A 22,754-nucleotide genomic window follows, 5' to 3' on the forward strand; every position below is an offset into this window, starting at 1 on the left:
AATAAATACATTTTGTTAAAAAGTTAATTGGTACAGATTTCATTTCAGATTTAATTAACTGCACTTTATAAGAGAATGTGTTTATTGTTAATAAAACATTTCAAGCTTTAAATATGACTAATTTCTTTCTTGATCACCCCTTTACTAAAAACACCAGCACTAAATAAAACATGGCACTGCTGCGGGCCCCCTGGCCCACAGGAGTCGTCCCGTGGTGGTCATGGCCCCGAGGAGCCGTGGTGGGCGTCCCTTATTTTCATTTCTGAAAGGTGGCAACCCTAAGTCTAACAGATGTAATCTTTTTGTTAAAATGCTACAGATTTGTACAAATGTGATACGATTCATTTAAATATGTGAAAGAATGATTTTTTTTTAATATTACATTACTGGCAGTTTGTACAGACGTGGGACAAAGTTAATGATTTGTTCAAAAATGTCATAAAGGTGTTAATTTGAACAAAAATAAAACAGGTGACTTTAAACGAAGTTCTGCAAATGTGCTCATTGATCCAGAGCAGTGAAGAAAGAGAGATGAGTCAGAGAGACATGTGATAGCTCAAATGTTGAAACTGAATTATAGGAACAAAACATGTTGTGTGTTTAAGTCATTAGGTTTCTACCATGTCAATCATTACTAATATTTATTGTGAGGCTTCACTAACAACAATATGATATAACAGTAACCACTAACCTGAGCAGACAGCCTTATTATTATCATTACTGTTCTTATTATTAAAGGTGAACTTTGTGACTATGTTATTCAGTCAGTTTGTATCAAAGGTAGCCCTTCTAATTACTCGGTACCCTTGAAGTAGCTCTCAGGTTCAAACAGGTTGGTGACCCCTGGTCTAAAGCAACCTGTGATGCAGTGTGTGGTTCTACATGGTTCCTGTCTAGTAAATGGTTCTCAAACAAAGCAGAGCTCTCCTTTGCCCCGGAGGAATCTCTGCTCTGCTGGTGTATCAACCAGAGATTAACATTTAACATTTAATACATCAGTAGTTTACACTTCTTAACTTGTCTCTGTTCTTATTTGATTCATTTATTTATTTGATAGGGACAGTGCACATTAATGAACATCTATTCAGACAGCAATAGACGTAAATATGATGGATTATACCAACAATGATAATTTACATCCACTAGGCAGGTAACACAAAAACATGATGAGACATAGGACAGGACAATAGATCACAATAAGAGGACAACATGAGACAGGACATTACTGAGAAGACAAAAGTCAGTGGTTACAAGACTGGTTTGCTTTCAACCACTGCTTGAGGTGAGATTTGAAGGTTTGTAATGTGGGACACTTGTTCAATGGAGAATGGGACATATTTCAGACTGGAACCAGTCAAACATGTTTCACTCCAAATATTTCTCTTCAATGTGCTCAGAGCTGCTGCTGTTGTCTCTACAGCTGATGATGGGATTTGTTGTCCTCTCAGTCCCCCAGGTGGAGGTGGATTCAGGGGTGGAGTCTGTCCAGCTGACCTGCAAAACCACAGCTCACCTGCCTGAAGACGCTAAAGTGGAGTGGAAGGACAGCGACGATGATGTGGTCCATGTGTATCAGAACGGCTCTGACCAGCTTGAAGACCAGAACCAGTTTTACAGAAACAGAACAAAGATGAATGAAGACCTGCTGGAAACTGGAGACCTCAGTCTGACCCTGAAATACCCCAGAGAGAGAGACAACAACATCTACACCTGCACCGTCTACAACAGGTGGAGAAACATCCTGATGAAGAAACAAGTGAAGCTGAAAGTGAAAGGTTTGTTTATTTATTTTCTTTCTTTCTTTCTTTCATTCTTTCTGTGTTTGAAATGCTGCGTGGAGCTGAGATTCATTGACACCACAGAGAGACAAAGAGACTGAAGACATGTTAGGATCTGAACTCTTCTTCTCTTCACTGTCACTGTCATGTTAGATCCACAGATAGAAAAGCAGCAGACAGCAGCTCCACACTGACAGGAGACATTACTGTGAAGCAGCACATGGACAAACAACCAACCATCAAGACTCTGATCATCTGCAACACCTTTCTAGATCTCTGTCCTGTTCCTTCTGCTCTCATCTGCTTCTGTCCTTCAGCTTTCTCTACAATCATTCAATAAAGTCATGAAAACCTGCTGCTGCTGCTGTCTCTACAGCTGATGATGGGATTTGTTGTCCTCTCAGTCTGTCAGGTGGAGGTGGAGTCAGGGGTGGAGTCTGTCCAGCTGCCCTTCAGAACCACAGAGCTGCCTGAAGACGCTGGAGTGGAGTGGTGGAACAAATACTGGTGGGATAGGAAGGTCCATGTGTATCAGAACGGCTCTGACCAGCTTAAAGACCAGGACCAGATTTACAGAAACAGAACAAAGATGAATGAAGACCTGCTGAAAACTGGAGACCTCAGTCTGACCCTGAAAAACACCACAGATGGAGACAGTGGAAGATACATCTGTAGAGTCTACAACAAGGAGGGAGACATCCTGAGAGAGAAAACAGTGGAGCTGAAAGTGAAAGGTTTCTTTCTTTCTTTCTTTCTTTCTTTCTTCCTTTCTTCCTGTCTTTCTTTGTCTCTAACTGTCTTGTGTCTCCTCTGCAGACAGAGTCCAGGTCCAGGATGAGACGTCTCCTCTGATGGCTGAAGAGTCAGTTTGATCAGGTTGTTGATCTTTGATTATTGATCAGTGAAGGATCTGATGATGAATTAAAAGAAGATAAAGCTGCTGGTGGATCAGAGTTCATGTCAGCGACCTCCTCCTGCTTCAAGTAAAACCCTCAAAGTCAGTCAACACGTTTGGAAGAGGGAACTAATGAACTTCATTCAGTTGTCCAGCAGAGGGCAGTCCTGACTGAAACCTTCAACAAGACACAAGTTAACATGAGGTTTTTAACATTTCTGTGACTTCTGATGTGTTGATGAAACCAGGACTGAATGACGGAGGACAGATTTAAATGAGCCTTTCAAAACCAACTGTAGCGCCTTTAGCCTGATGTAAGAACACACTATGACACTAACATTCCCTCTAGGTTCAGAGAGCTGGTAATAGTTAGTCAAGTACAACACCATGACGCGTTTTTTGCAGTGCATGAAAATGAAAAATACAAAAAAAATAAAAAATAGAGCTCTTTCAAAAAAAAAGGTTGAAAAATAATAAAATAAAAATAAAAAAAGTTCAAAAGAAAATGTTCCTCCTTCTTTCTAGAAGGGCAGAGTTCAGTTCAGTTCTGTGTTTTATGTGTGCAACGTTCTGATCATGTGGTTACTACCCGGGTAGATTTTTGTGTTATGTTCTTATCTGGGTCACGAGTGAAGTGAGATGATGTCTGAAGTTCCTCTGAATGGATTCCACGGTTGGCCGGGCCGTGCACCGTTCCCTCTGATTCACTCGTCCTCTCTGTCTCGCCACCGAACCCCCTCGGTTCAGAATCTGAATCAGTTCTAATCCGGCAATAAACCAGTCTACACATAGCCTGGAATCTAGACGCGCCCCTAGCGGCAGCAAATCACATTTGCTTCCAGGGTCAGTCTAGTTACTCTCCGTTGACTTGAGATGTCGAAAAATCCAAGATGGACCGGGCCAATCACGAGTCGGTGGGCGGGGCTTAACACGATGACGACTGACCTGCGACCATAAGTTCCGTGAATTACGCGTGAGTTCCCCGTCCTGCTAGAACTACCAGAGCGATGGCTGCTGCTAGCGAACAACTTTCTTTCCAATCGGCTTTGGCCGCCGCTCTGAAAGACTTGAAGTTAAGCTTTTCTCTGAGAAAAGAACAAGAAACTGCACTGAGGTCGTTCTTACAGAAGAAGGATGTATTTGGAGTTTTGCCAACCGGATACGGCAAAAGTTTGATCCACAGCTTAAAAATGATTAATGCAGGAGAAACTCAACCTGTAGGTGAACTCATAAAAAAAACAAAAACAGGATGAAACAAGAACTATTTAATATCTATTAGGATAAGTTTTTTCCACAACACATGCAAGGAACTCTCTTTTCCGTCGCTCTGACTACGTCACCTTCTTCGTTGCTCTGATTGGTTGTAGCGCTATCCTATTGCGTGGAGAGGGAGTTTGAAAGACAACCGTTTATCCCACCCCTCCGGTTGAGCCCTGTCTATGGAGAGTGACCAGACCCTACATTTAGTCCTGTTAAGGGTCACGGGGGTCTGCTGGAGCCTATCCCAGCAGGCAGGGGTACACCCTGGACAGGTCGCCAGTCCATCACAGGGCTAACACAGAGACAGACAACCATTCACACTCACATTCACACCAACGGGCAATTTAGAATCACCAATTAACCTAATGAGCATGTCTTTGGATGGTGGGAGGAAGCCGGAGTACCCGGAGAGAACCCACGCAGACACAGGGAGAACATGCAAACTCCGCACAGAAATGGATTTGAACCGGTGACCCTCTTGCTGTGAGGCATCAGTGCTAACCACCTCGCCACTGTGCCGCCCCTCTACTTCAAATCATCATCTTTATTTTAACAAAACACTATTTATATTTTTAAACAGCTCCATTAATCAAAACATCAACATTTATCTTTTTAACCCTTTCAACTGTAAGTTAACAGTATTAAATTGTTCAGTGCAGTAAACACATTATGCACATTAACCAAAAAAAACTTTTTATATCCCAACGGCATCATGTGCCATCTCTTTCTCTCTCATATGCTACAGTAGTGGCCATTTAGCTTAACCAGCTACACCATTAGCATTCCCAGTACAGGTAATACCTGAATTAGCTTAACAGCGTTAGCCGCGATTAGCATTAGATATCGGGGGACTCCAACTGGTTTTATGAATTTTCTCACATCATGCTAATATCAACAGCTAACCTCGGGGCTTAGCCTCATAGCATGTAGCATCTTTCTTAGCGGAGTTCTCACAGAGACACACACTCAGAGTATATCCATAAGTCGTTCCCTTTTTACAAGGTGTTGCACTTGCAAAATATAAGATTCGAGAGGGTCGTATCTGGAAGCCGAGCACGATGTGGCCTCATGATGATCCCACCATGACTGAAGACCCTTTCAACTGTGGCACTTGAGGCCGGCACTGAAAAAGCTCTCATTGCAACAGAAAAAAGTGCAGGGAGGATACCCCTGTTTACATCCCAGAAGGACAGACAAGCCTGCCCACCACAAAGACCAAAATATTGTTATTTAGTTGTGTCTCTGGGTTGGTGGTTGTGTCCTGCTTGCGGCGTTTTCTGTACTCTGAGAATAAGCCAGTGCTCTCTTCTTCCTGGTTTTCATTTTCAACCTCTTGGAATCCAGGACTCGGGGATGTTGTGTCAGGTCGCACCTCACGTAGAATCAGATCTAATAAAAAGAAAGTGAACTTCCTCATTCATTATTTCACAGCTCAGTTTGATATGCTCGCAAAATCAGCTCTAAAAATGTATTATATTATTTATACAACTGTTGTGAATTTAATTTCCATAATTTGATAACAGTGACATGCCTAACTTTATATCATGTAAAATAATAAATCACTGACCTTTCACCGTGTCAACAATGTCATTCTTTATGTCATCAGTGACAAGCACATCATGCTGAAGCCACATCATGGAGAAAGCTGGGTCCAGGACAGCTGATCTGATGTAGAGTGGCTCAGCAAATGGCAGCTCTTCTCCTGATGCTGCTCATAACATTCTGACATTAACAAAGATCCCCCGGAATCTTTTCTTGAGAGAGCATTGCAGGCTATGGATCATGCTTCCCAGGAAGCGCACTTGCTGTTTTGAGTTTTTCCCAAATGGTGGTTTAGTGACAATACACAGGGGAGGACAGAGCTGACTGTCACAATCTGCTCTCCTTGAGTAAGATCGGTGGCCTCGGCAAATGGCTGTAGCACATCACAAAGCTCCTCCATCAGATTCCACTCCCTACTTGAGAAGAGCAGCTCATTGTGGCCTGTGTCCTGACCAACACTGCACAGTTCCTGATGACTGAATGAGAGCACTGCCTTGACTTGGCGGAGAGCGGGACTCCACCGTGTATTCACAGCAGCGGGTATCCCTCGTTGCCCAAATGTATCTTCAAATGCATCTTTAAAGGTGCTGGATGTATGCAGGAGAGAGCTCAGCTTGGAGCATTTTGCAAAGGTACTGTTCATGATCCGTGCATCCTTGAGACCATCACCAACAGTTAACTGCAGCGTGTGGGCAGAGCATTGCTGACGTTTAGGACTTCCTCTGTTGATCATGCGGTCCACAGTCTCCCATTCACCTCTGGAGAGGTCTTCCCACAACTCTGCATCATCCAGATTGTCATCATCGGTTACTTCACCATCTTGCTCTTTTGGAAAGCACACTGTGAATGCTCGCTTCATATCAGCGGCATTGTCACAGATAACAAAGTCAAGTTTGTGTCTGATGTCACATTCGTCACATATGGAATCAAAGGCTTCTGATATCCGTTCTCCTGTGTGGGTTCCTTTGAATCTGCTGCAGGCAAGCAAGTATGATTTCAGCTGAACTCCCTCAGATGTTGCCAAAACATGGCCAGTGACTCCCAAAAAGCCACGCATTCTCCTGTCTGACCAAATATCCACTGTAACTGATACATGGTCTGCACTTGCAAGAAGCGCTTTTATTTTCTCTTTAGTCTCTGCAACAAGGGATTCTATCTTTAAAGTTATTGTCCTACGACAGGCAGGCTGGTACTTGGAGTCAGCCACAGACATGAAGTGTTGGAAATGTCCATTCTCAGTGACTGAAAGAGGCATGCTACACCCTATCACCAGGTCTCTTAGAATGGCATTTGTTATGGCCTTCTGTCTTGGATGATTAACTGAATAGGCTTCCTGAGGACGAGACTGGAGGAACTGGGAGATTGCAGGCTGTGTAGTATCAGTGCTGCCGTTTCTTGTCCTTTCATACTCTGCATATCTGTGAAACAGAAGCAAAAACAAGAATGGGATGTACTGCATGGTCGGTCAGACATGAAAACATGATATATGGTTAAAAAAAATAGTTGTCTGAGGCTTTTTGTAGTTTTTATTTACTATCTTGCTTAGCATCAAAATCCTCCAGACTTGGCCCTTCTACACTGATTCTTATTAGTGGACAGTGTTGGGGAAGTTACTTTTAAAAAGTAGTGTTTGCTCATTACTCGTTAGCATTAGCATGCTAACAACATGTTTAACATGGTATTAGCATTAGCATGCTAACTTAGCCCCGTGGTTAGCTCCGCTGATTGAGTTTGACACCACTGTCCTAAACAACCAATCAAACCACAGTAGTCTAATAAACTAGGCTATGCCCATGAACTGACATCTTCTGGTAAAAGCACAACCCGATAGGAAATCAATCATAATGTCCCATACCGTATCAGTCTCAGAAGATGATTGGGGATGAAGAACGTTTTTTGAGGAGTATCGGGATGTAGAGGACATTTTTAAAAGGCGCAGGTTTTGTGAGCAGCGCTGTGTGTGGTGTCTGTCTCTAGGCAACAGTGACAGCGCCACGCGCAGGCGGCCAGGTACAGACCGGTAAAGACACAGAGGAGCGGAGTCCGGGGAGGCTTTTGATCATTATTGTTAGATTTAGTGTTGATGTGTGTGTGACAGACATGTCACGTACTGGATTGTCATGTATTGGACATGTATTGAAATACGGAACAAATCGCGTCCCGTATTGGTTTAATACGGGACGCAACATTTAATTGCCAAATAAGGGACGATTCCGTATTTTAAGGGACGGGTGGCAACCCTAACAGCTAACCTCGGGGCTTAGCCTCGTAGCATGTAGCATCTTTCTTAGCGGAGTTCTCACAGAGGCTCAACATGGTGAAACCGGCTCCTTTCTCTCTCACACGACTTCCCTTAATAACAGAAGACTTATCAAGATGCTGCCCAAGGATTAATCATTGATTTACGTGGTTTTTGTCACGTTACATGCCCCAGTTCGTCAGCTTTTACATGCAGCTCAGCTCTGAGTAAGATGGCGCTCGGCGCAGACTGAGGTCACGCACGGGTCAGCGTGAGGTCACGTTCAGGGGTCACGGCACTACGCACAGGGCTGGTGCGCCACTTTGTGGTGGGGCTAAGATACTACACTCAAATAACATACATTGGTTTAGTAACCATGTGGGTTACACAACATTTAAAAGACATGAAGTGTGCAATGAGCCGTGGTCACCAGCAGGAGGCAGAAGACTGCAGAGGAGAGAGTGAAGAGGTTACTGTTATAATTACAGGGTTAATGAGGAAACCACACACATCCTTTACTCAGTGATAAATCACATGTTCAGACTGAGCGTCTAGAAACTGAGGAATCTGTTGAACTCACAGTAAAGTAGCAGTCAGCTTCCTGGCTGCTCCACCCACCTGTGTGTGTCATCAGATGTTTTATTTAACTTTTTCCAGATCAGAGAATAATCAGTGATGAAAATAACCTTCAAACAGTGTGAACAGTGTGGGTGGAGCTGAGCTCTTTCCTTCATGTGATAACTATCCAACTCTTCTTCTGTTCATTCTAACAAGATCGTATTTAAAATAAAATCAACAGACATCACTTCAGTTTACGACTGGATTCTATTTAGTTGGTGAGAAATGAAACGTTTCTACAGGTGAGGAAAAGAAACTCTCTACCTGCTGCAGTCAGAGATCAGCTGATGGTGGGAGTGTTTAGCTGGTGGAGACCAAACATAGATCCAAAAGAGACAGAGTACTGGACCTCATCAGGAGGACACTGAGACAAACTCCACTGAAGGATGGAAGCTGTTCATCACATCAACTTTAAAAGACGTTACATTGACTTCATCTCTTGTTGGATGGTTTCTGGTGTCGGTTATCATCTCTGGCTCTAGTTTTTCTGCTGTGTCCTGCTCCGTTGGTTCTAGTCAGACCTCTGTCTGCAGAATGAGTCGGTCTGACAGATCATTCTGATTGGCTGATCAGCTCAGAGACCCAGAACCGATCATGATGGTCAGAATAAAGAGAAGTGATCAGCTGATTCAGGAGAGGACAGCTCTGAACCTCATTTTGTAGCTTCCTAGCTTCGCAGATTCTTAGCTTCCCACCTAATAGTAGCTCTACAAATCCTAGCCTCCCAGCTAATTGTATCTCTTTGTAGCCTCCCAGCTAACAGTAGCCATTCCAAGATTCCTAGCATCCTAGCTAACAGTAGCCATTCCAAGATTCCTAGCCTCCTAGCTAACAGTAGCCATTCCAAGATTCCTAGCATCCTAGCTAACTGTAGCTCTTCCTTGCTTCCTAGCCTCCTAGCTAACAGTAGCCGTTCCTAGCTTCCTTACCCTCCAGCTAATAGTAGCTCTTCCTGTTTCCCCTTTTGAATGATGAATCCAGACTACTGCCACCTGCTGGTATGAAGAGTTATGTCCTCCAGCTGGTCGTTGGTTTTAGATCCAGACACAGGGGACGTGACAGTCGACCTTCAGAAATCTTCTGATGTTTGATGTGTTGGAACATTTAAATGTCAAACTGAGAAACATTAATGTCTGCGACAGGAACAAAGTTCAGTTTTCAAACTTTTTACACAACACACACACACCCGTCATCATCGTGAGCCTCACAAACAAATCCCAGTGTGTGTGTGCACGTGCTTGTGTGTGTGTTATTTTCCTCATAAGTGATCTATGGACTTCTGGACTTCATCCAGAGATTTTTATGAGAGTGAAGCTGAATGTAGAGAGAGACACACCTCGCTGCTCCGTCACTTCACCTGTCAGACGAAAGCCGTCTGTAGAAGCAAACGTGGCTGCAGAGAAGTGTTGTCAGAGAGTCAGTAGATGATCAGCTGCTGTGATCCTTAGTTTGACAGGAAGATGAAGACGTTGGTGGTGTTTGTGGTCCTCGTTCACGGTAAGATATCTTCTTGCTGGATCACTTCATTCTGATATCATTTCTTTTGCGTCTGTCTCTTTAAAGAAAGTCAGTGATGACCTGTTTCAACTTTGATTAGTTATTAGTTTGTCTGTGAGGGACACGTCCAGAAGCAGAGTCTGATGTTGTGTTCATGTGAACTGTTTCTAATCACGGCTGTAAATGTAAAATCACATCAACAAACAAAGAATCAAACAGATTTAACGTGAGCTCAGAGCTAACGACTGCTTGATGATCTGGCTGCAGGTCAGGACTTCACTGTTGGACAGAAACATTTACAAATGTCAATGTGTTTTAAAGTGAAACTGTCAGCTAGTGAGTTCTTCATGGGGAAATGTTGACGACTAGTTTCCTCATCCAGATGCCACATCACTGAGAACAAGCATGTAGAACTTTCCAGTAGTTTTAACTATTACTTTATTATTATAAGCTTGATTGTTGGGATGTTTTTTTCTTGACCTCCGGGCTGTGGGTGGAGCATGTGCAGTTTGTTGCAGTGCGCAGTTGTCTGGTGTTTTTCTCATTTCAATTGATCATAAGGACTGGTACGCCCTGTCGGTTTACAACCTAACTGTCTAATTTAAAAACGAAAGTAATTGACCAACTGTGCGTCATTACCGTGTGTGTGAGAAATAAAAAGTAAAAAGAGACGAGTTGTGTCTGCCATACTTTCCAGATAAGTTTACTAGAGAAGATAGTAAAATCTGGACAGTTGTAAACTGCCGTCGGAGCCGTGCCATGGAGGTACGTGTGCCCCGTGCGGAGAACGGCCATCGCTGAGACCCGGTGTCGGCAAAGAAAGAGGCCATAAATAAGGCCACTACAACAGAGGAGCTGAAGCCAAGAGCTAAAGGGACCGTTGAAGAATTACTGCAGCCGTATGTAAGGCTGTGTGGAGCTGCAGAGCTAATAAAGTGACTGTTTCTGGGCTGAAGTGCTACTTTGTGCTAACTTGCTATGCTAAAGGAGGCTAGCGTTGTTACTGAATAGCCACATTTAAACTGTGATATTGTGACCTAGTTCTGCTTAAACCTACCGCTGGCTGAACTGTAACTTTACTGCTAACAGCCGACAAAAGAAGTCTGTAACGTGCCGTTCAAAAAGATCGGATCATTTGAGCGACTCTATGAACGCATCGAATCTTTTAAACGGCTCTTTTTGTCACTGAAGTCCTTCTAGTGATACCTGGGGGAAACAAAATGTCAAGCCAGACCTAGAGAGCCTTAAGCAGAGGCGTTCAACTGCGCAATGTAACTTTACAACACGGATAAACTGTCTTAGTGTCAGTGCTGGACATTTACGTGAAAATTATCTGTCACAAGAGTTAACGAGAGAGAGAGACGATTATGATAAACTCCTTGACACCAGTAATGAATATATCAACGCCCTGGGGCAGATAGACCCAAAAGGCGACGACAGTGAGTTGCGAGATGCCCTGGCGAGGAGAGGCACTAGTGAGCAAACGTTGCTTGAAGAACACGGTCATGGACATGCTGTCAAAGTATGCTGCACCAGACGTAGATGCTCTCATAACACAGTTCAAGAAGGCTTTTGACCTGGCTGAGGCATTCGGGAAAGATAAAGTACTGTCATAGACGCAGCAAGGGGTCGAAAATGGGAAACTGGATAGGAAGCTCCGTGAACTCAGAGACTGTGTGTATACATGGAGAGACTATCGGCTGCACAGAAAAGACAAATGGACGCTCTCTTTATCATTGAAAGAGGACAAGGAGCAACTGATGGATGAGTGGACATGCCGACAGGAAACAGAGCACATGAAGAGGGGTAGTACAGAGTATAATGACGATGGCGAGGATGAAGATGTGGGAGGTGATAATGCGATCAGTGGCCATGTCACATCAGCTAGCGACAGCCTTACAGCCGCTGATAACATCACTGTTACCCAGCCAGTGACCCTTGCTATTACTACCCCACCTGTTAACATCCAGTCCGCTGTTGTCTCTTCGCCTGTTGACGGACAGAGAACTGTATATGTTACAAAGCCTCCTCCATTCACTTCCACTGACAGAACAAGCATCATTACCAGTGCTCCTCAAGCTGCTACTGTCAGTAGTGTTGGGCCTGTGTACTAAGGCACTCCATATTGGGGTTTGGCTATCATGAATAATTAATAATTATCAAAAATAATTATTTATTATTAAATAATTGGATCTGCATTACTATAGATCACCTTGGGGCACCACCCTTCTAGGAAGGGAAAAGATAACCAGTTAATCAAATCAGTCTCATAAGATATACTAAATTGTGAATTTGGACTTCTGATTAACTATAACCAAAATGACCACGTTAACAACTAGTTAAGGCGAAGGAATTTGGAGTTCTTGACAGTGTAGAGGTTGGTAGACAGGTATGTTTAAAAGACATTTATTAACAAGAATAAAAGTAAACATACAATCTAACTACAGTGTACTCTATACAGGTGTGTGTGTGTGTGTAGAGTTGCACGACACCCATGGTACCCACGGTACCCCGCGTTGCCAAATCGTTATGGTTCCTAGAAATTCTACACGACGGTACTACCGTGGATTACTATAGTACTGGTGCCAGTTTCCGCTACATAGCGGCTGCCTCTACTCTCCTCTCGTCTTCTCACTTCATGCTACTCCCTTGTAAACAAACCCACATGGCAACTACTGCAACTGAACTACACAGCTGCTGAATGATTGGCTGTTTGTCCATTACTGGTGACGTCCGGGGATATGACAAGGTATGATGATATGATAGGCTGTTTCCACACGCTGGGTCCGCCCGTCTGTTAGCTGATTGGCTGTTCGTGTGTTTCTGCCGGCAAGAACGAGCTCGATGTAGGCAGCTCCGCTTCCATAGAAATTTGCTTCAGAACAAACAACAAGCTAAAGTTGTGTCTCGCCCAGACACGCGCACGGCTTACAGTCACAAACACGAGACAACACACTCACCACGGCAGAAGCACCGGGCCGAGCGGCGAGTCTGTCGCGGTGTCATCGTGGCACCACTAATTTTGCTCAAAAAACCAAACTCCAAAAGTCAACATTATACAACCAAACAACATTATAAGTAATTCAGAAGTATTTATAAATTGTACAAATACATTGCAGTTCATAAAAATAATAATAATGATAATAAAAAGGCCGCAGTATCGCGATAATACCGTGTTATTTTGTCTGGTATAGTATCGTAGTTACTCATTTTGGTATCATGACAACTCTACGTGTGTGTGTGTGTGTATGTGTGTGTGTCTGTTTGTGTTTCTGAGACAGGGGGTATGTTCATGACATGCACGCTGTGACACCTGAACTCTTTGTGAGAAGGAGACAGTGTTATGCCCAGCTCGTTGGAGAGCACAACCAAACGGGGAGAACACACAGCGACCACTTAATTTAATCAGAAATTTATTAAACAAAAGAGTCAACAGAACACAACCAAATCAAATAAACAAATCTACACCAAGGTGCCTGGATGCACCAGCCAGCCGGGAAGGAGAGACCGCCATCTTGGAAGGGCCATGCCTTTATAGATGGCCACAGGTGAGGTGGATCTCCATAACGAGGTGGGAGGAAGCAGACAGAAAACCTGGGAAGGGAGGAGCACAGAAGCCAGCAAAACACAAAATGGCCCAGGGCCATCACACCCCCTCCCATAAAACACAAGACCCCACTAACAGGGTCTTGTGCTAAATCAGCAAGGTGCCCGAGAGAGCGCATCAGCCAGCACATTATTACTACCTTTGATGTGACATACATTCAGAGTGTAAGGCTGTAAAAATAGCAACCACCTCATGAGCCTACTATTGGCATTATGCATACTGCTCAAAAAGGTCAAAGGATTATGGTCGGTGTAAATGGTCACAGGCAGAGATGGCCCAACATACACTTCAAAAAACTTCAGGGCCCAAATCAAAGCTAGAGTCTCCTTTTCAATTACTGAGTAATTCAGCTGGTGACGGTTGAACTTACGTGAGAAAAAACATACAGGATGGTTGACTCCCCCCTCACCTTCCTGCAGGAGCACAGCCCCAGCACCAACTTCACTGGCATCCACCTGGATTTTAAAGGGTTTGTGGAAAACTGGAGCCGAGAGCACAGGAGTAGAGCATATCAAACTTCTTACACTTTCAAAGGCAGAGTGACAATGAGAGGACCAGTCAAAAGGCGTATTCTTCTTCAGTAGGCTTGTCAATGGTGCCACCACAGTGGAGAAGTTGGGGCAAAAACTTCGATAATAACCCACTAAACCAAGGAACCGCATCAGTTCTTTTTTGGACACTGGCACTGGATAGTTGAGAATGGCCTCCACCTTAGCCTGCACTGGCCGAACTTCTCCCTGACCAACCACCTTACCCAGATAGGTTACAGTTGCCTTAGCAAACTCACACTTTGCTAAATTGACAGTTAAATTTGCCTCAGTCAAACGGTCAAGCACTGCACACAACTGCTGAACATGATTTTCCCACGTATCACTGAAAACCACGACGTCATCCAAATAAGCTGAACACCCTGGTAACCCAGCTAGCACTTTGTTCATGAGACGCTGAAAGGTTGCTGGAGCATTTCTGAGACCAAACGGCATGACAGAATAAGAAAACAAACCCCATGGTGTAATAAATGATGAAATTTCTTTGGCCCTGGTTGTTAATGGCACCTGCCAATATCCTTTCAAGAGATCGAGTTTAGTCACAAATTTGGCACCACCCACTTGATCAATGCAGTCGTCAATGCGAGGGAGTGGATAACAGTCAGGCTTGGTGACTGTATTAACCTTCCTGAAATCTGTGCAAAATCTGTCCGACCTATCCGCTTTATCTACCAACAGACATGGAGAAGCCCAGCCTGAACATGATGGTTCTGCCAACCCATGTTTCAGCAAATACTCCACCTCCTTTTCCATACGCTGACGTTTTTCTACTGGCAGCCTGTAAGCACGCTGCCTCACAGGCAGAGCATCCCCCACCTCTATGTCATGTTCGATCATGGTAGTGCGTGATGGTATATCTGAAAAGAGAGACAAATGAGACTGAAGCACTTTCACCAGATCTTCCTGCTGAGTACCTGAAAGATAACTAAATTGACTGGAAAGACTGTTTAAATACTCTGAATTCTTAAGCTTTCCAGTCAGAATGGCCTCAGAGGGAATATCAAAATCATCCGAAGGTCCTACTCCAACTTTGGCCACAGGCTTATCAACACCATCACCTACAGGAAGTGTGTCAATATCCTTCATGGCACAGGGAGTCAAAAAGGGTTTCAACAGGTTTACATGACACCACTGCACTTTTTTCCTTCTGTCAGGCGTGGCAATCAAATAATCCCTGTCAGACATCTTGTTTTTCACTGTATAAGGCCCATTAAATCTTGCTTGAAACGGTGAACCAATCACAGGCAACAAAGCCAGCACCTGGTCCCCCTGCTCAAACAGCCGGGTCTCAGCTTTTTGATCAAAGCGCTGCTTCATTTTTCTTTGAGCTCCAACAAGATTTTTGTGAGCAATAGTACAAGTCATATACAGCCGACGCCGAAAACCATTTACATAATCTAGAACATTCTTTTCCGGCTCCTTAGGTTTCAAACCGGTCCCCAGAACTGCTAGTGGACCCTGGACAGAGTGACCGAACACTAGCTCATTTGGACTAAAACCAGTACTGGTCTGTGACACCTCCCGTATTGCCAACAACAACCATGGCAGGCCTTCTTCCCAATCCTGAGAAAGTTCAGTACAGTAGGAACGCAACATAGATTTTAACGTTTGATGAAAACGTTCCAGAACCCCCTGAGACTCTGGATGATAGGCGCTGGAAACATGATGTTCAACCCTAAGCTGTTGTAACACCTGGGAAAAAGTCCGGGACATAAAATTACTGCCTTGGTCTGTTTGCACTATTCTTGGAACACCAAAAGTTGAAATAAAGGAAGTAAGCGCTTTTAGCACTGGTTTGACCTTTATAGAGCGCAACGGAAAAGCAGCAGGATAGCGTGTACTTTTACACATCACTGTTAATAGGTACTGGTGACCCCCCTTACTCTTTGGAAGCGGGCCCACACAGTCAAGCAACAGATATTCAAAAGGCTTCTCCACAACAGGAATCGGGTACAGGGGAGCTGGCTTCAGTGTCTGATTGGGCTTTCCTGTTAATTGACATGTCTTGCAGATTTTGCAATAGTTAGCAACATCCCTTTTCAGTCGAGGCCAGAAAAAATGGCGAAGCACTTTATCATAAGTTTTCTTTACACCCAGATGGCCTGCCACCCCATCATGTGAAGTGCTCAACACCATCTCTCTGAACTTGGAGGGAACCACAACCTGGACCACACTGTCAACCTGTACCTCACTCACTACACGAGCCCACTTCCTCAAAAGTAACCCATCGCTGAGAAAATAACCACTAGAGACACTCTTGAAATCACTGTTCGAACCAAGTATTTCAAATAAAGGCCTCAGTGTGAGATCTGCAGCTTGCTCTTTAATGCACTCATCCCTAGAAAATGGTAAAGGAATGGAAAAAAAATTACATAAGTCCTGTGACTCAGAGAGACCTACCTGAGAAGACTGACCATGTTCAGAAAGATCAGACTGTTCTGACAGAGCTTTACTCCTGGCCCGGGTCACAGCACAGGAAGAAGACACCTTAGGGCTCTCTTTAGCACACTCCTCAGGCTCTTTGGGCACCTGCAAAACTGAATCCACATACACAAGTGGTGGACCCTCTTTCCACACCTTTGACCCTGCCAAATCATTACCCAGTATGACATCAACCCCCTGTATTGGCAACTGAGAACGGATGGCCATATCAACTTCACCACACACCAAATCAGAATCAAGATGGAATCGATGAACAGGAACCCAGAGTGTAACCATCCCAACACCCAATACAGGAACTTTCCCACCAGTAGCTGTATGGGCTGAAAAAGGCAACACGCTACTCAAGATAAAAGTCTGATTAGCTCCCGAGTCCCTCAGAATCTTAACCGGTACCTTCTCCTGTCCATCTAAAGACACAAAACCATCTGAGACAAAAGGTATATACAATTCATCCACATTCTTAGATGGCACAATCCCTGGTGGATGAACAGACTCAGACATGTTAGCATGACGCGCAGAGATCACCAGGCCAGCTGACTTCACATACACACTGGCATCTGCCGATTTCTGACCAGCTTTACCCAGTGGACACTCCCCTTTCCAATGTCCCTTATTCCTACAGGAATGACAAGTTCTGCTTGGATCAAACCTCCCATCTGTCCCTGGAACATGTCTAACAGAAGGATGAGAAACCTCATGAGCTACTGGAGGGCTGTTAGTCCTAAACCCAAAACTCTCCCTTTGTTGTCCCTCTCTCTGGACCTGGCCACCACTTGAGCCACTGCCGTGCGTTAAAACATATTCGTCCGCCAACACTGCCGCTGCGGCTGCTGTTTTAACCTTCTTTTCAGAAATATAGGTGGCCAGCTGGGCAGGCAATGAACTCTTGAATTGTTCTAACACAATCAGATCACACAAATCCTCATACGACTCCACATTGGAGGATGAACACCAGCGACTGAAATGAGTTGAAATGTCTTGAACAAAGTCAACATGGGTTTGATGGTCTTTTCTCCAGCTTCTAAACCTGTGTCTGTAAGCTTCCGGCACTAGTTCATACGCTTTAAGGACTGCAGCTTTAACTTTGCCATAACTAGCGCTATCAGCAGAACTAAGGGCAGAGAAAGCTCTCTGGGCCTTGCCTGTGAAAATACACTGCAGCATTAAAGTTTGGTGGGCATCGGACCAGCCCCTGATTCCTGCCACCCGTTCAAACAATATAAAAAATGTATCTGGGTCTTTTTCATCAAATTTTGGCAACAACCGCAACCCTTCAGAAACATCAAAGCCATGATGCAGCCCAGTAGGCCCACTTATACCTTCATTTGTTAGCTTCAGCCTCAACCGTTCTAGTTTAACCCTTTCCTTTTCGACCGCAGCTGCACCCCTCAGCTTTTCCTGCTCCAACTCAAACTGAAATCTCTCCCTTTCCAGTTTTGCTTTTTCCCTTTCCAACTGCAGGCACTGCTCAAATGACCAAGCCCCATCCCCAACCGCTGGGCCAGCAAGAGCTGCTGGATCCTGAGCCACCTCCAAAAGACAGGCAGACACAGCCAACCCCTCAACAATCTGTCGTAGCTCAGCCTTTTTTGGCACCTCCTTGGCCTTAGACCAACCCAAATGTACTGCCAAGTCCACCAGGTCTGATTTAGCAAACTGACCTAAAGTGCTACGAGATGGTCGCTGGAGGAACTCCGAAACCAGTGTATTACTGTGCTCAGTATTCATGTTAACCATCAACCTAACCCATAACCAGTGCAAACTTCATGGATGTCTTCTAGAAAAGAAAACAACAAGTCACCAGTACACAGCCACAGGGAGATTGAGTGACAAAAGAGCGCCCCTCCTAGCTTTTTAACCCAAACTAAACTAACTGCACCCTAGTCTTCATGTGCGTACTGGCGGCGGGTATTTATGCACCTTAAAACCATCTGTATTGGGGAAGACAACTTCTCCCAGCCAATACTCCAGGGTGCTCCCGAGACAATTGCTGCTAACCGCACGGACAACACACAAAAACAACAAACAGCCCTGCAAAAAAAAAACAGAGCAACCCCTCCTTGTGAGAGAATTGCCACTACAACCTACACGAGGGACAGAACTGCTCCAGCTACAACCTCCCCACAGCTACACCCGTAACTTAAAACAACCACTCTTCTGAATGCAGGTTAACAACACAGAGAGCACCACACCATTTACCCCACTGGTTAACACTACACACAAAACCAAGCCACTGTGAGCCTCCCAATTTTACTGCCACGCAAGTGCCAAACATTGACACTCCCAAGTTCAAAATCGGACGAGCCCCCACTTGTTATGCCCAGCTCGTTGGAGAGCACAACCAAACGGGGAGAACACACAGCGACCACTTAATTTAATCAGAAATTTATTAAACAAAAGAGTCAACAGAACACAACCAAATCAAATAAACAAATCTACACCAAGGTGCCTGGATGCACCAGCCAGCCGGGAAGGAGAGACCGCCATCTTGGAAGGGCCATGCCTTTATAGATGGCCACAGGTGAGGTGGATCTCCATAACGAGGTGGGAGGAAGCAGACAGAAAACCTGGGAAGGGAGGAGCACAGAAGCCAGCAAAACACAAAATGGCCCAGGGCCATCACAACAGTGAAAATAAATCCTTAGATTTAGTTTAGTTTACTTTCAGAGCGAAACAGCTGAACCTGAGACAAACTGGATGAACAGGTGAGAAAGTATGAGGAAACTGAACGTCTTCCTCTTTCCTCAGAAGTGATCTGTGGCGTTCTGGACTTCATCCAGAGATCTTTATGAGAGTGAAGCTGAATGTAGAGAGAGACACACCTCGCTGCTCCCTCTCTTCACCTGTCAGACGAAAGCTGACACTGTAGAAGCAAACGTGGCTGCAGAGAAGTGTTGTCAGAGAGTCAGTAGATGATCAGCTGCTGTGACCCTTAGTTTGACAGGAAGATGAAGACGTTGGTGGTGTTTGTGGTCCTTGTTCATGGTAAGATATCTTCTTGCTGGATCTGATTATCTCTTCAGTCTGACATCATTTCTCTCACGTCTGTCTCTTTAAAGAAAGTCAGTGATGACCTGTTTCAACTTTGATTAGGAAGTTTTTCAACCAAATCTATGAAAACTGTCAAAACACATTCAATGATCTGTTCTTTGACTTCAGTCTGTGAATGAAATGTAGTTTTTCATTGACTGACTGACAGTTAAACTGATTTCTCTGGTCCCTGCTGATAATGTGACCTACAGTCAGTCATGTGTGAAGTCAAACCCACATCATGGAGCTGATTTCTGTTTCTCTTTGTGTGTCCTCTCAGTTTCCCAGCATGCCCTGGCAGGTATGGTGCAGGTGAATGAGGGGGCGGAGTCTGTCCTGCTACCCTGCAACTACTCTGGTTTTTTACCTGTGGACAACCCCACAGTGGTTTGGACCAGGAACGATCTCAGTCCCAAATCTGTCCACAAACAACGAGAAACAGGTGAAGTTAAAGGTCAGAACCAGGTTTACAGGGGGAGGACATCGATGACGCCTGATGCTCTAGACACTGGAAACTTCAGCCTCACTCTGAGAAAACCCCACCTCTCTGACAGCGGCAACTACACCTGCTCCATCAGTGATGGAAGAGAAGAACGGAGAGTGACAGACGTACATCTACATGTCAAAGGTCAGAAACAAACCTCAACATGTGGTTTCAGAGAAAAACAAAGACTCAAGGCCAAACAGTTTCTGGTCTTTCCAGTAGAAAATCAAAGTGGTGATCAGGAGCTGTTTTATTGTTGGAGTCACAGACACATTTCTGATCTCATCCAACAAGTAGGACTTCATTCTTGTCTCCAAGAGGAAGTCTCAAGGACACACACACATCAGTCTTCAGTGTGTCTATCTGGGCTTATGTTGAATAAAAATGTGAACCCCCAGCTTCAGTCAGAGGAAATAATCAAATCAGAACTGTATAAGAAGGTGAGTTGTGGTCTTTAAGTGAGCTGATGAAGAGTTCTGGTTCAGTCTCGTCACATATCAGAACGTTGCCCCTGAGCTGAAGAACAATCTACAGATATTTAACAAAATCCACCAGGAACTCTGGACCATGTATTAAACATGTTAGGGTGCTTCAGTTCTTCCATGTGACAGTTATTATTAAACCAGATGATTGATGTTTCTGTCTCTTGTGTTCTCTCAGTTTCCCAGCCTACCCTGGCTGTGGAGGTGGTGGACGGGGCGGAGTCAGTCCTGTTGCCCTGTCAAGACTCTTCTGTTCCTAGGGGTCCCACGGTGGAGTGGATCCGCTACGACCTCAGTCCTTCAACCGTCCATCAGCGTCGGACGTCAGGTGATCAACTGAAAAACCAAAACCAGCGTTACAGCGACCGAACATCCATGAAGACTGACGCCTTGACAACTGGAGACTTCAGCCTGAATCTAAGGAAACCCCGCCTCTCTGACAGCGCAACCTACATCTGCTCCATCAGTGCGTTTGGAAACGAACGCAGACTGGCAGCCGTGCAGCTGGAGGTCAAAGGTCAGCAATAAATACTAACACTGTATACAGCAGTATACTGTATGATCACACACAGTTGACATTTGTAGGGTTGGGGCGGCTGTGGCTCAGTAGGTAAAGCGGGTTGTCCACGAACCAGAGGGTTAGCGGTTCGATCCCCGGAATGTGCCACATGCCGAAGTGTCCTTGAGCAAGACACTGAACCCCCAGTTGCTCCCAGTGCGTGGCACTGGTGTGTGAATGTGTGTGTGCTTGTGTGAGCGAATGGGTGGATGTGTCTATGACTGTAAAGCGCTTTGAGTGCCAATAGGTAGAAAAGCGCTATATAAAAGCAAGGCCATTTACCATTTACCATCTCTAAGCCTTTTGGCCTGAGTCAGACTAAGAGGTTGAATCCTTTATTATTTTTATTTTACTGTCAGTGGAAGTCTGATCCATTCATTGAAGTTAAAACTACTTTTCTGTCTTGTCAATGTTTTTATTATTGAGACTTTTCAGTTTCACAGTCTCACTGCAGAAGTAAAACAGCAATGACATTACTGAGCACATGCATGATTCCAATAACTATTAACAGCATCAACCTTCTCTAATCAATAATAAAACTACCAGAATACGTCAGGATGGTCACATCTTAGCTCTGTTTAATGAGAGAGACAGTTCCTCTTTATAGTACGAACTGGCCAACATGGACTCAGTCGACTCGGACTCCAGGGAAAAATATCAGACCTGTTTGAACTCTGACACATTCAGGAGTTTGGACCAGAGTAGTGGTGTTCATGTGGAGCTCATTCTGTTCTTTGTTTTTAACCCACAGAACCGTACATTTTTCCATTCGAGGCCTGGGTTCTCCTGGTTGTCATCATTGTCATGATCGTTGGTGGTGTCTTTGTGGGTCTTGGAGTGTATTTGAGAAGATTCTTCAACAAAGGTATGCTGTGTGTGTTAATCTCTCACAGTGTTAGTAGATGAAGACAATAGACACAAATCAATAAATAAATAAATAAATAAGGAGCATTCAGTAATACACAGGATAAGATGTTATAATCCCTTGTGCCAAGATCCCAGGCAAAACACATTTAGAGGTCCTGTTCAACTAAGAAACCCTACCAATCCTCCGTTCATGTGATATGACAATTAACCTATAATCTACATAAACTAAGTAATTGCTGCTGGCTTGTAAGCCCATTGAGCAGCATAATTCAAACATTGTAAAACATAAACTAACTAAACGCTGCTGGCTTGTATGGCCCGCTCAGCAGCTAACCATAGCTACCAAGTACCATGAAGACAACAGCAGTATGCAGCATATCATTGGGGTTTTCGAGTGGGCACCTCCTTTCACCGATGTTTCGTCAAGTTAGGCCCATGACACCTCGAGAAGGCTTAACAGTGCTGCAGTCACCCCCCTCTACACTGCCACACAACCCTGTTTTCCTCACCATTCGATGTCTATCAACAACTAATATAGCAACTAATACCCACGAGCCAAACAAACAAATCTACCATGATTTGCCCCGTTGATGCGGGCTGAAACACGTAACAAACAAAGAAATCTACCGTGATTCGCCTCATTGATGTGGCCCGAAACACGTAGCAAACAAACTAATCACGTAATAAACAAACAAATCGACCGTGGCCTATATGCGGCCAGCCTTACCTTTAGCTAGTTCCCTAGCTAGCATGCTTCCTGCGCACCTTTAACCAGTCGCTCGCTCTCTCTGCTGCCCGGGACATATTGCTAACCGCAGTCCTCTGGCTTCTTCCTCGTATGCCCAGCTCACTCAGCAGAGCAATCACCGACTTTGCCACAAATCCACGGCAGCCCACTTCTACCGG

At 44.6% G+C, this 22,754-nt stretch overlaps 2 protein-coding genes across 2 annotated transcripts; both read left to right on the forward strand.

Annotated features, from left to right (window-relative positions):
- Positions 1-1,426: 1,426 nt before the first annotated feature.
- LOC311491960 (uncharacterized protein) lies at positions 1,427-4,514 on the forward strand (the record flags this gene model as incomplete). The annotated part of the gene is made up of 3 exons (XM_084550048.1): positions 1,427-1,775; positions 2,183-2,512; positions 2,595-4,514. 3 exons carry the CDS (start codon positions 1,427-1,429, stop codon positions 2,648-2,650), a joined length of 735 nt encoding a protein of 244 aa, XP_084406174.1. The 3' UTR covers positions 2,651-4,514.
- Positions 4,515-19,374: 14,860 nt separating this feature from the next.
- LOC311491969 (butyrophilin-like protein 2) lies at positions 19,375-20,950 on the forward strand (the record flags this gene model as incomplete). Its single annotated transcript, XM_084550061.1, has 3 exons — positions 19,375-19,411; positions 19,737-20,084; positions 20,601-20,950. The coding sequence occupies 3 exons, from the start codon at positions 19,375-19,377 to the stop codon at positions 20,948-20,950; spliced, it is 735 nt and encodes a 244-aa protein (XP_084406187.1).
- Between the last annotated feature and the right edge of the window lie 1,804 nt (positions 20,951-22,754).

Source organism: Chelon labrosus, assembly GCF_963514085.1.
Source record: "Chelon labrosus genome assembly, chromosome: 1".
NCBI classification, from domain to species: Eukaryota; Metazoa; Chordata; class Actinopteri; order Mugiliformes; family Mugilidae; genus Chelon; species Chelon labrosus.